The sequence below is a fragment of the Borostomias antarcticus genome (assembly GCF_949987555.1).
Source record: "Borostomias antarcticus genome assembly, chromosome: 12".
NCBI lineage: Eukaryota > Metazoa > Chordata > Actinopteri > Stomiiformes > Stomiidae > Borostomias > Borostomias antarcticus.
In genome coordinates this window covers 6,962,707-6,976,933 of record NC_140245.1, presented here as the reverse complement: position 1 = coordinate 6,976,933, position 14,227 = coordinate 6,962,707, and the positions used below count along the sequence as shown (strand labels likewise).

At 49.0% G+C, this 14,227-nt stretch overlaps 1 protein-coding gene across 1 annotated transcript in view; it reads left to right on the top strand.

The window, feature by feature from the left end:
• The first annotated feature begins 389 nt into the window (after positions 1–389).
• Positions 390–14,227, top strand: part of tns3 (tensin 3) — a 35,523-nt gene continuing 21,685 nt past the window's right edge. The window contains exons 1-11 of the mRNA XM_084446650.1: positions 390–755; positions 8,481–8,649; positions 8,788–8,838; positions 9,267–9,389; positions 9,914–9,978; positions 11,180–11,263; positions 11,833–11,945; positions 13,092–13,152; positions 13,338–13,413; positions 13,638–13,767; positions 14,042–14,107. Coding sequence (XP_084302776.1) covers positions 8,500–8,649; positions 8,788–8,838; positions 9,267–9,389; positions 9,914–9,978; positions 11,180–11,263; positions 11,833–11,945; positions 13,092–13,152; positions 13,338–13,413; positions 13,638–13,767; positions 14,042–14,107 — 919 coding nt within the window. The 5' untranslated portion in view covers positions 390–755; positions 8,481–8,499. The remainder of the gene's footprint in view (positions 756–8,480; positions 8,650–8,787; positions 8,839–9,266; positions 9,390–9,913; positions 9,979–11,179; positions 11,264–11,832; positions 11,946–13,091; positions 13,153–13,337; positions 13,414–13,637; positions 13,768–14,041; positions 14,108–14,227) is intronic.

Genomic DNA, 14,227 nt, shown 5'->3' with positions numbered 1-14,227 from the left:
CCATCCCCCTCTGCCTGACACCCCTGTGTGTGTGTGTGTGTGTGTGTGTGTGTGTGTGTGTGTGTGTGTGTGTGTGTGTGTGTGTGTGTGTGTGTGTGTGTGTCCAGGCCTGGCCACAACTGAGGCAGACATGGAAGAGGCATAACTGTGTGTGTGGTGTGTGTGTGTGTGTGTGTGTGTGTGTGTGTGTGTGAGAGAGAGAGAGAGAGAGAGACAGGGAGAGAGAGAGCGAACAAGAGAAGGAGGGGGGTTCGAGCGGGAGGGAGGGAGTGAGGGCAGGAAAGGGGGAGGGATCAAGGCAGGCAGCCCCAGCAGCACAGTGGGAGGACTATCCCATGCCAGGACTTGTGGCGGCTGCAGCGGCTGCCTCTCTTCCTCGACTGGAGGAAGTGTGTTGGTTGGGGGTTGAGCGGCAGCAGCGGTCCAGGAACAGAGCGGGGCTTCCATTTTACCACGACCAGGAGCGCCAGCAGTCTGCCCCGAGAGAGGGATAGAGAGAGAGCGAGAGAGAGAGAGCAGAGAGGGGGCAGCAGGGAGAAAGTGAGCTCCCAGACGTGCCTGTGTGACCAGCCTGAAAGCACATTCCAGCAGAGGAGAATGAGCCTCTCAGCCTGCACTACTAAGCCTGTCTGACGGGTCGAATTCTCTTCATCTGGACTCTACCTCCTTCTCTCTCTCACAACTGTGTCTGACAGAGGAGGACTCCGAGGGGGAAACAGGAGGAGAGTAGAAGTGCTCACTCACAGCTTAGAAAGGTAAGGCTTTGTGTTTTAACTTTGTTGTTGTCTTTCAATGGCAGGGGGTGGGGAAGTGGCTCTCTCGGTCTGGGTAGTATTTCAAAGTGTGATCAGCTGCATGCTGTCCCCTGCAGTTATCAGTGTAACACTCTTTAGCTTATTGCTGTGGCACATTTCATTCAGCTGCATAATTAACTCAAACTGCAAAATGGGGCATTGCCTAGTCCCTTATTTATTTTGGCTCGGTGCCCCCACCAAGGAGCTGAGGAGGGACTGTGTGTGTGTGTGTGTGTGTGTGTGTGTGTGTGTGTGTGTGTGTGTGTGTGTGTGTGTGTGTGTGTGTGTGTGCGTGTCAGAAAGGGGAGACCTGGCCGAGCTCTGAAGAGACATAAGGGGGCCATTCAAGCTGAACAAGCGGAGAGGTTGTGATTTCTTTGAATGAAACTGAGAGCGTTGTTCCTGAACGACCATCGGCCTCCTCGCCAGGCCGCCGCTCGCCGTCTCTCAGCGCAGTGAATGTCCCACTTGTTGTGTTGTCTTTCGCAATGGCGAGAGACTCCACGCTGCTTCGGGTTAGGGTGTGCTGGAGACCTCCGTAATGTGAAACATATGGTGGCCGTTCCCGAGGTATAGCTCCGGACCTCGCACAGTCCGGCGAGTCCGAAGGAATAGTTTCTGGACGGTCAAGACGGCGGAGGGAAAGAAAACGATGGAGGAGAAAGAGGAGACTCTCTCTCTCTCTCTCTTCAAGCCACAGCTGCTGTGTGGTATTCGCAGCCTGAGGGCTGTGCTTCTCAGGCAGCCATTGTTGATGACATGTACACGAGTCCTTCTTACCTCACAGGCTACACCCTCCTTACCTGTCTCAATCCCTCCTTTACTAAGTCTAGATACACACACGCACACACACACCTGCTTTTGGACCATATTCCCTTTCGAAACCAATTGATTAAGAAGGTAGTTGAAAAGTGAGGCTTTATAAAGACACCTTGTATGATAGTACTTAGCCTCGTGAACATTGATTTTGAATAATGGTTTTGGGCCATTTCTTTTCAGAATAGTTTTGTTTTCAAAGTAAAGTTTTTTTCCAATCCCACAATGAAAGAAAGTATCTGCTTTCTCAGGGGCAACGAGCAATACAGTTGGAGAGAATGAGACTCACAGGGCGGCCTATCTCTTCAATATCTCTCTGCCTTTGATAAGCAGGCGCCAGCTACAGAGCCGAGCGCAAGCGAGGGAAGAATGGGCTCCCTGATAGCGTGGTTTGGACAGGTGGGTTGGCACAGGGCTGGGGCTGTGTGTACTGTAAGCAGAACGGTCTGATCTGCCCACAGCAGAGCGGGGACCAAGAACTGGCACTTCACCTTGTCACAGCCACTCCGCCTGCAGCCACTATGCCAGCATATGTAAGCCATTAGAGGGAATGAGAGAAAGAGACGGGGGGATGATAATGAAAGAAAGAAAGAGAGATAGATAGAAAGAAAGAAAGAAAGAAAGAAAGAAAGAAAGAAAGAAAGAAAGAAAGAAAGAAAGAAAGAAAGAAAGAAAGAAAGAAAGAAAGAAAGAAAGAAAGAAAGAAAGAAAGAAAGAGCGAGCAGGAGGGTAATCCATTTTAGAAGGCATTTCTCTATGACCTTGGGATAGAAGGCGGTAATTAGCGAGTTCTTGAGGAGGCTGGTGGGTGCCTGGATCCAACCAGAGCCATGGACCTCCTTTTTTTATTCCCTTCAAAATATCTGGCGAAAATGAGAGACAAATACACGTTTGCGTTCCAGGATGACTAAATAAACTAACTAAAAATACCCCTCTCCTCGTCCTGCGGCCTCCTTCGACAGATTCCACGGTTTTGTTTATTTCAGTTCTTCAGTTTTGAATGGGCGTCAAAGCCACAGCGTAAACGCACAGAAGCCTGGACAGGAAACAGACAGAACAAACTGTGGCCTCCCCCCTCTCTCTCTCTCTCTCTGTCGCTCCCTCTCTCTCTCTCTGTCGCTACCTCTCTCTCTCTCTGTCGCTCCCTCTCTCTCTCCCCAGCCTGTTGTTATGTCACAGGAGATGATACCCCCCCCCCCCCGCACGAAGCCTGCCGCTGTTCATCCCTGCCAAGTAGTAGTGCACGGCGCTCTCTGGGGCTGATGGGATTTAGAGTTATTAGATGGCGACCAGATCTGGATGCCAAATAGCCCCGAGAGCCTGATGTCTCTAGTAGCTGTCAGATGTAGCAGCAGAAGCCATAGGCAGCAACACAAGCAGAACATATGTGGGATGAGTGTTGAAACCCCCAACGTTGGTCGCTGCGCTAGCGATAAAATGGAGTTACCAGATATTCACACAGGAGACCACAGGAGAAACACTCTTGCAATTTCCATGTCCCCATTCCAGCTGGGAACTGGAAGTGAGGAAGGTTCTGAAAGTGGAGGTTAAATGACACAGGCTCTTTTTTCTTCTTCTTTTTTTAAAAGAACAAAAAAGAAAACATTCCAGTCTATCAGTCTGCACGTAAGCAGCCGGAGACTTCCTGAAGGGTTTATGGCACTTCAGGTGTCGCTCGGGGTTGAAGACAAACAGCTTTGAAGATCATTAATCTGTCCCAGCACAGCGAGACGGTCCGCTCCTCTCCGTGTGGCTGGTTTCCACATCGCTCCAGTGAGGAGCCAAATCTCTCATGCCAGGCTGTATGAGCCATGTCCATCCATGCCTGCAGATATATGTCATGTTGTCCTTGCTTTGCTCCAACTCTTTTTTTCCAACTTTTTTTTTTTACTAGACAGAAATATGGCATGCCTTCGTTTATCAGAAGCAATTTAGTTCTTTAGACTCTGTCAAGACTGAGGTTTTGGCGCTCGCTGGATAAGAAATCCTTCTCTATTGAAGTGTTGCTTCCATTGCGCTCGTTTTCACCGTAGGAACACACTTTGGGTTTAAGTTGACCACCAAATTCAACTGGCCCCAAATGGAAGCCACCACCACAAGCTGTCAATCATGGACTGAGGGGGACCAATGAGAGCGCTTTAAAGTTATTGTAGATATCAAACATAATCAAGGGGGAGGGGGTTGCTGTCATATGTGTGCCAATGTTATAGTGAAATTATGGTCGATCTTCCATCTTGCATTTTACGAACACTGTACGCCTGTATAATTAAGAAAATGCAGGTTTTGCTGCCAGTCACCCACAGTAGCCTGCAGTCATTGATCTTTGAATCTTCCATTTTGATCACTGCATTCCAACCCAGTGTTGACATGATATATCTTTTGATTGATCTATTGGTCCTCTGAGCAGGGGCGCGTTTGGTAATTTTGGGGCCCCAAGCAAAGTTCAGTTTTGGGACCCCTTCTCATCTGTCATGACCATTTTAGCTCAGACATCAGTGTCTGCAACACTTTTTAAAAGGATAGGAAGGCTATTGATAGTGTGTGAATTAAGGTGTTCTCTTGACAACAGTTACAACAGATATTGTCTTACCTTCTAGCTCTTCATAGAAAAACACTCAGGTCTGCAGTCTGCAAACTGCGGCTCCGGAGACACATGCGGCTCTTAGCCAATCTCTAGTGGCTCCCTGGCTTTGACAAAAAATATGGATGGAAATGAATAACTAAATACATTAATTAAATGCATGTATTTATTTATTACAAAAGTAAATGGTTAGCTAACTAGAAGCAGACAGGCTAGCCCAGCACAAATTGTTGCATAATTCACCAGAATGCAGGAATGAATAGTGTTTAACGCTCAAACGCTCGACCCCAGACACACACGCACACGCACACACACACACACAGACAGACACACAGACTTTATTAATGTACCCCCCCCCCCCTGCTGCGTGCGTACCACCAGGCCTGAAAACAAATCTAGGGGAAACACTGCCTTCAGACTCAAATGCGGCTCCAGCCAGAATTGTATTTATTTTGGGTCAAAAAGGGCTCTTTTGATAGTAAAGGCTGCTGACCACTGCTCTAGGCCTACAGCCCCCCACCACTCCCCCTCCCGACGTCTTACTCGCGGGGAAATGCCCTCCGAGTTATTTCTACCACGGGACTTTAACTTTTGAAAATGATTTTAATTTTGAAAAGGCCTGCGCTGTTTGGCGCCAGTCTTCACTGTTGTCTGCTAGACATAAACGCAAGCCACCAGCTGAAATACAGTGTAGGCTAGTTGTGATGGATAACGATAAGCTTCTTTTCTCACTAGAATAAAAGCACGTGTTATTTTTGAGCCTTATGAGCCTTGTGTGTTGAAAGGTTTATAGAAATGTGATTGCGGTTTTAAAGAACGTGCTATATAGCACGCCTGCAAGCTGCGGATTCTCTGTTCAATAGACATCATTCCCTCGGACATGTTCGCAGGTAGGCTACGTTTAGAACAACTTGTTTAGGATACGTTCCCTATAGGCTAGGCCTACCTGCCTACTATACAGGCCTATGTCTATGTATATTATTATGTCTATGTATACTTTATTTGAGAGGACGCGGATTTTCTTGCATTCTTTTAAACGTATTCTCTTTATCAAGTGAATGCCTCTGGCCACGTGTATCTTATAATTTCGGTTGCTGGCCAGGAGCGAAGTAAATGAATGAACGATTAAAGAATGAAAAGATTATTAGACTTCTAAGATGGCCAGCTGCTGAAATAAACAGTCAGACTTTACTACCACAGATAGAGCTTTTGTCCCCGTCGTGTGGTTTCAGACACTGTCTTTAAAAGATTATGTGCTTCGCTCACCTTAAGCTGCTTCATGTGTGATTCATTTTCCTACTAAAAGCATGACCGATGCATTCTCACTCTAGCCTGGTAAACCAGACTCTCACCATCGTTTCTCCCATATCCGCCATCCTTGAAAATAAAGCACTCTGCATGAAAACAGTCTTCATAAGGATTACCACAGTGGGCTCTCCTATGGAAAATGTAGCCCAAAGTACCCTTCGACATGTAGCAACCAGTCTAACAACACACAAACAAAACTTAAGAGTAATTGGCAACTCTGCTGCTGTGGAACAGTCCTAGCTTCCTATGACTTTATTACTTGTGACAGACCAGTATTTTGGCAGCCGTTTTCACCACAATGTGCTTGAGAATGAAAACAAGATTTATGTCATCGTTCGCATGGTCAGGCGACGTACCAGGGCCTGGGTGCTGACCATTAAGGGAACTCTAGCCTAGAGGCTGGGTGATTTATAGCCGTTTGATAGGACTTAAACAGTCTGGCTGCTTTCACCCCAGTGGCTGCGCAGTGGAAGATTCCACGAAGTGGGCGTGGCTACCTGGAGAGAACAGGGCTGCTTCCCAACACTGTCAAATGGCTCCTTGATTTAATGATCTGAATCACTCTTCTCACACTATACTCTCACCAGCCATCAGTTTATGGTGGAAAAACGGAAAGGAAGCCATTTAAAATCATCGAGGTCCTCAGCACCCACGCGCCCCAGCAGCACAGCCCCCACGCCAACACCACAGGGTCCCGAGTAAAAGCTGGGGGATCCAGACAGACACACCCTAATCCCCCTGCATCCTGACCTCCCCCTGCAAACCTGTCTCTGCTTGCCCCCCCCCTGGATCTGGCAAGCCCCCACTCTCCAGCACCTCCACCAAGACCGCTCACCCCTCTCCCAGTACCATGGGTGGGCTCTGGCTTAGAGAGATGTTTGGCACTGCTGGTTGCGCTGGCTTTGTGGACCAACGCCGTGCCCCTAACCAGGAACAAAAGCGCCCGGCGCAAATTAGACAGCAATTATGTTGAGTGCGTGCCGGGGCATGTCGCTCTGGTTAGTCTGAGTGATGAGAGGCAGAAAAGAGAGGTCTTAGATGGAAAGGGCCTGCTCTGTACATAGCACACGTCTGAATGATTTATATGGATAACGCTATCCAGCGTTTAAGGGTAGAACTTGAATCAGCTTCTCCAGTCATAAAAATGCAGGGAAAAGATCAACATATTCATCCTTTGTTGAATCGGTCTCATAGAAGAGCGCTGCATTGATTTAGTCAAATACCTTAGCCAGCGCTAAATATCAAAGACAAGTCCTTAACCGTATTGTTTGTTGTTACTTTACTCAACAAGGTTTCATGAACATCCTCAGGGTCATGTAGAGGTTTTGGGCTGGCTGGGTACCATGCTGTACCTTTCCTCTTCAAACCTGCCCGTCTGAAAGAGCTCACAGGGCCTCAAGTCTCGGCCGACCTGTTCATTAATTTCTCATTAGTCGTCAGTTTTTTCTCCAGCCCTCGTGGGAAATGGACTAACCCCAGCATTAGTCCCAGAGGACCCTCCACACATACACACGCACGCACACACAAACACACACACACACACAAACACACACACACACACACACACACACAAACTCCCTCAATGTCTCACTCTCTTTCTGTCTCCCTCTCTCTTTCTCTCTCTCTCCCTCTCTCTCTCAAAACACACACACTCTCTCTCTTTCGCGAACACAGCCGATTACCCCCCAGTCCGTTTCCCCTGGTGATGACCCCTTCACACACATAGCCCCTTTCATTCCGCTCTGAGGGCTGGTTTAAACCCTGGGAGCACGGCCCCTGCTTTACGGCCCCCTTTCTGGAGCCTTTCAGCGTGTTTGATTTTAGCCTGCAGTCACTTCAGACTTCATTAACACACACGTTCTCCTGGACCTGCCAGGCTCTTTAATAGTTAATCACAACAAACAATCAGGTGACTGGAGTAGGAGTAGGAATGGAATTTCACCGCCTTTGCTAAAGTGTGTGTGTGTGTGTGCGTGTGTGTGTCTGTGTAAGAGCCAACTCCTTTCCTTTCAATCAGCCACAGATATACAAACTCCTAATCTTAAGATTGTCTGGGCTGCTTGTTTTTGTTGGGTTAGCGCATTGAGGCCTTAACATATTATGTGTGTGTTAGACAGAGAGAGAGTTGTTACATTTTGTGAAGTCACAGTATTTAAGATTTCACAGTATTTAATAACACGTTTGTTAAAAAACTCCTAAACTTTGGTTTAGATTCCAGTTTCTGGAGGAATTCTTTGTGTGGGACACGGGCAGTCCCTCGTTTGGATTCATTCACTTCCTGTTCTCCAGCTGACAGACAAGACAGAACACCAGATCACAGATGGATAGATAAGAGATATGCGTGTGTGTGTGGGAGTGTGTGTGCGTGTGGGAGTGGGTGTGCGTGTGGTTGCGTGTGTGTGCGTGCATGCGTGCCTCTGTGTGTGTGTCGAGGCAGGCTTCCCCACAGCACAGCTACACAGGAAGTTCATGGCCATGAGGTCATAGGCACACGCCATGTTTCAGGGATTTACAGCACCATGCAGACAACTGGTTCCAGCCGGATTTCTCGGAAAGATGTTTGTTTTGTTTGTTTCACCGTGTCTTTCTGACACGTGGATTATCCCTTTACAACGACTGTTTTCACAGGAATCACCTTTCAAATGAACAGACCAGTGAATTTCTCACAAAGTCCTCTGTATTGTACAGTGTTTTAGGGTTTACAGTAGGCTTCAGTTCTAAGAGATCAGTACTGACTTCTGTAGGGCAGCTGGATACTGAGTAAACAAAAGGGATTTTGTTTGCCAATACATATATAGGATTGGAGTCATGCTTTTAAAGGTTATCAGTTAGACACAACGTCTGATTCTACGGACTTTGCCCACCAAATATTGACATGCGTGACATCACTAGCATACGGTGAATGTGGTTGGTTGGTTGGACGTTAGAGGCCTGTGTCCTGGTCCTGAGGCGTCTCTCCCCTGTGCGTGCGCCCCCGACAGGAAGACCCCGGCCTGGAGGATGGAGGAGGGATACGAACTTGACCTGACGTACGTGACGGAGCGCATCATCGCCGTGTCCTTCCCCCGGGCGTGCTCCGAGGAGATCTACCTGCACAACCTGAAGGACGTCACGCGCATGCTCAAGTCCAAACACGCCGACAACTACCTGGTCAGTGGCCGTCGAGCCTTAGTCTTTCACTCTGTTTCTCCTCCAAAGCAACAACCTGCAGGGCCGTTTTTTTGATGAAAATAGAAATGATTAGCCAGGATGTAATCCAATGTTGTTGTTTTTTTACTCCCTTTCTAGATTATCAATCTGTCGGAAAAAAGACATGATCTCTCGAAAATGAACCCCAAGGTATGTGTAACATAAACATAACCCTGCTTTTAACAGAATGAAAGGATTGCCTTTAGAAGTAGAAATGTGAGAGTACATAGAACAGCATGCTAGTGGGGAGTCATGAATCAGTACATTTCACTGACCACATTGTTTTCTTAGATATCCTCCTGATCAGCTGTGTCAGTAGATAATCTTGGTATTGGTAGAATGTGTTGAGAGGACAGAATAGATATTGCTGGTTGTGAGTGTGTGTGTGTGTGTGTGTGTGTGCGCGCCTGTGTGTTCATGTATAAAGAGTACAATATACCACATCCCATGTAGACACCATGTAAGTGTTGGTGTGAGTGTGTGTATTTATGTGCTCAGATGACAGTAGGTTGCCCTGTAGACACACATCTTAAAGTGCGTGCGTGTGTGTGTGTGCGTGCCCGTGTGTGTGTTCGCAGACGCTGGACACAGGCTGGCCTGACTTGCATGCCCCTCCCTTGGACAAGATCTGCACCATCTGCAAGGCGATGGAGGGCTGGCTCAACGCTGACCCCCTCCACGTGGTGGTCATCCACTGCAGGGTGAGGCAGGCGGCGCCCGCTAGCGGACGCATTCGATAACGAACATCAGACCCGCAGATCACATGTCGAGTCCGGCCTCCGTGGCTACTAGGGGTGTAACGATACACTAATCTCACGATACGATACACGATATTGGGTTGCCGATAACAATACGATACGATACACTAAGGGCAGGTGTGAAGTGTTGCAGTAGTGCTGCTGTTCACACCAATAGTGCATTTCTCCACATTTCTACTCCACTACACTTTGTGAATTTAGAGCTTAACTGTTGTAATATCATGGATAGGCCTAGAGACAAAAGACGTGTTTGTTACCAGCGTTGTGTAGCTAGAGTTCACTGATATACAATAAACATATCACAATATTGTTTTCACCTTGACGATATGTATTGCGACATTTCTGTATCGCGATATATTGTGGCACGATATATTGTTACACCCCTAGAGGCTACGTCCTAATCGGACTTCCGAACGTCCCGAACCGCAGCTCATCCGGCGCCTCTCTCATCTGCTTCTCTTTCCCAGGGTGGGAAGGGCAGGATCGGAGTCGTCATCTCATCCTTTGTGCATTTCACCGACATATCAGCCAGGTAAGTTGTTGGACCGTGAGAATAACCCAAACAAGCGCCGTTCTGCGGGTCTGCCTGCCGCCCGGGCGTCTAGCCTAGCATCAACATCGCTTTAGACATGACACGCTGACCGGAGGCTATCTCACTGTCTAACCACTGTCGGACGACTAAGCCCTTATCTCTTAAGCTCGCAGTGACTCAGGGGAGCGAGTCAAAGGACTGTTATGGCACGCGGATGGATGTCCAAACCAAAGCCAAAGCATTCTGTGAATCACTCTTAGTGAATTTCATGAGTCGACAGATACATTTGCATACCACTAGTCATCGACCGCAATCGCCGGTAAACGGTGACCGTCACTTTCCTCGAATGAACATGAATTCAAGTATGTAAAAAGAGCTTCCTCTCTAAATCGGATATACGAACTGGAAATCAAAGCTGGAAGACACTGGTGTTTGTCCTTGACGAACAGCGAGACGCAGAGCAGCTGAAGCCCTCCTAATCTCTAAAGTGAAGCCCAGCGGTAGACGTCTGCGGCGCGAAAGTGGTTGGGGTGGGGGGTGGGAACTGCCCCATGCGTGTTTGCGCCCGGTCTAATGCGCTTACGGAGATCCGTTCTGCACACACACACAAACACACACCCTGTGTGATGTGAGCACACACCGGCCAAGACGGGCCGACCGCGGTCCCCTCCTCCGGTCTTGCCGGGACGGAACGTTAGACGGAGGGTCAGAGGTCACAGCGCTGGTCCGGAGACGGGGGGGGGGGTGGAGGGAGAGAGAGGGGAGGGGCTAGAGGAGGAAGGGTGGGGGGGGGGATGAGAGGGGGGGGGGGGGGGTGAAAGAGGAAGAGAGGACTGACTAGAGAGACCTCTAGCGAAGACACCAATGTCTGTTGGTTTTGGTCCCGTTGGAATAGCAGTGCTGTGTACACATCCCTCCCCCCCCCCAGCTCGCTGTGTTTATATAGGGATGGCATTGTCTTCCTCTCTGCTGGAATCCCTTGTCTCTGCTTACTTTCTCTCGTGTCCACTCTGTGTGTGTGTGTGTGTGTGTGTGTGTGTTCGTGGGTATGTGTTTGTGTCTGTGTCTGTGTGAGAGCCAACTCCTTTCCCTTCAATCAGACACAGATATACAAACTCCTAAGCTTAAGATTGCATGGGCTGCTTGTTTTTGTTGGGTTAGCGCCTCCAAGCCTTAACACATATTATCCGTCTCCCCGTAGCGCTGACCAGGCCCTGGACCGCTTCGCCATGCGGAAGTACTACGACGACAAGGTCTCCGCGTTGATGACGCCCTCTCAGAAAAGGTCAGAACCCCCGACGCGAACGCGACGTTCCCCCGACGTTCACGTAACGCGTTCGTAACATGCGACCAGGCGAATGGAAAGCAACGACGGAGAAAAACGAGGGATTTGTCCTTTCCTGGCCCTCCGCTCACCGCCCCGCCCCCCTGCTGCCCTGCCCAGGGCTGAGCCAACACAAAACACATGGCGTTGCGTGCCTCGGCGATGCTGGTTAATTTCCATAGAAAAGGGCCTGTGATAACTCCGCCATTGTTGCTGTAATAGCAGCAGAATGGGAGCCCGAGGTGGGCTGGGTGTCACCTTATCCTCCCGCATCACACTGAGTCACCATGACTCAACTCTGTAGGTCGTCCGCACACAATCACCACAGTCCCCGAGTACACAGACGCCGGCTCGAAGCCTTCCTCAGAAGGACTCTCCTATTTCCACACGCGGCCGCGGCAAACAGTCGCCATTGTTGGCACCGTTGGCGCCACGCTGTCGGCGGGGACTGCTGTGACTTCGTTGGGGAGGGTTTGGGGCTGAACGCGTGGACGTGGTGAAGGTTCTCCTCTGTTCTCCCGTCTTCTCAGGTACGTGTGGATCCTCAACAGCCTCCTTAGTGGTTCCATGAAGATCAACGCCTCCCCCTTGTTCCTGCACTGCATCGTTCTCCACGGCATCCCGAACTTCCACACTTCCGGAGGTATGGTGTCGTTTCCCCCTCAGGAGCCAATAAAGTACTACGGTCCCTACCTAACTACCTCAATTCCTACCTACCCACCCACCTACCTACCTACCTACCTCCATTCTTACCTACCTACCTCCATTCTTACCTACTCTTACCTATCTATCTACCTACCTACCCACCTACCCACCCACCTACCTATCTACCAACCTATCTATCTACCTATCTACCTATCTATCTACCTACCTACCCACCTACCTCCATTCCTACCTACCTACCTACCTACCTACCTCCATTCCTACCTACCCACCTACCTACCTACCCACCTACCTATCTACCAACCTATATACCTACCTACCCACCTACCTACCCACCTACCTACCTACCTACCTACCTACCCACCCACCTACCTACCCATCTACCTACCTACCTCCCTATCCACCCACCTACCTACCCACCTACCTACCTACCTACCTACCTACCTACCTACCTACCTACCTACCTACCTACCTACCTACCTACCTACCTACCTACCTACCTACCTACCTCCATACCTACCTCCCTATCCACCTACCTGTCTACATACCTATCTACCTACCTACCTACCTAATATTGTCACCGACTATCGGCCCTCTTTGAGTCTGGTCATGCATTCATGTCTCTCTACTGCAGGGAGGAGAAAACGAATGAAATAAGGACACTTAAAATAGCAATAAAGTCAAAATAGCAATACAAATAGTAATAGAGCCCCTACAGGCCTATCTAACATGCAATATGGTGAGCCTGCACATAAAGATGCGCCGCACACACACACACACACACACATAAACATGCACATAAACATTTGGAAAGAGGCCTACTTCACTGTCTTGCCGTAAACCCAAGGGAACACACGCCCATGTTTCCACATAAAATAATGCTTTCACGCATTTCAATATGACATCAAAGGGCTTCCTCACATGGAAGAACGAGCTACAGCAGCTGATATCCAATCCCCCTAAGAAAGATGGACACAACAGTACAGCCCACAGCTCCGGTGACAGTTTTATGCCGTTTTTTTTGCAGTAAGCGTAAGGTTTAATGACTTTTGGGCGAAGTTACAACCAACCATTGTGGAATTCATGGTGTAATTATGTAATTTGATGATTTGTGATTTTCTTTCAGTTTGCCGCCCTTATCTGAAAGTCTACCAGGGGATGCAAGCTGTTTACTCCTCAGGGATCTAGTAAGACATTTTAGCACATGTTCTAAAGCAGTTTGTTTTCAATTTTCACTATGACAAATCATGGCATATTATGCCAGTTCTCCCCCTGAGGCTGATTTGCTATTATTCTGTATGTGGGCTGTCTTCTATGAATATCTGTGACTGGTTGTAATCTCTGATTGGCTGTCTGTCCCTCTGACTCACAGCCACATTGGTCCAGGACACAGAGACAGGATATGCATCACTCTGGAACCCGCCCAGCTACTGAAAGGAGACATCATGGTAGGGACCACAAAACGGACTCAGATATCCTGATCAAATTCACGTTTTGTGTCTGAATGCGTTTATAAACACACTTTAAATGACTTTAAGTCTAGCAAATGGTATTGTGAACGGGTGCCGAATAAAACGAATACGTCAACAGCCAATATTCACATTGCCGACTGTAAACTTGGACACCCGTGACCGCCTGTCCCCGTCTCTGTCCCCGTCTCTGTCCCTCTCAGGTGAAATGTTACAATAAGAGTGAAGCCGGCGCAGAACGCGAGGTCATCTTCCGGCTGCAGTTCCACACGGGAGCCGTGCAGGGCTTCAACCTGATGTTCGAGAAGGAGGACATGGAGAGCGCCAACAAAGGTAGAGAACGGACACGCCTCTAACCGCACGCTGCCGGACACGGAGCCGAGCGTGCCAGGCTTTGCGTCAGCGGCTACACTGTGTTTCATTGTGCGACGCGCCGCCGTCTGAACCTCATTTGGACTTGGCACGTTACACGGCCGGCTTGAAACCCCGGCGGTCTGTTTTGGATAATGCGTAATGCGTGGGGTTTTAGCGGGCGAATCCCAGTCACAAAGCAGCGTCATTCATCAGTCCGCCACGCTCACGCCGCTGCTGTGTGTTGACGTTCCAGATCCCAGATTTCCAGATTACGGGAAAGTGGAACTGGTGTTCTCCGAGGGCCCGGAGAAGATCCCAGGTATTTTTCTAGCTTCTCACCTCCTTAAAGTGTTACTAGCAGAGAGGGGGGGGGGGGAGGGAATTTGAGAGCCACACACATGTTGATCACCAGTCATCCCCCCCCCGGACCCCCTGCTGA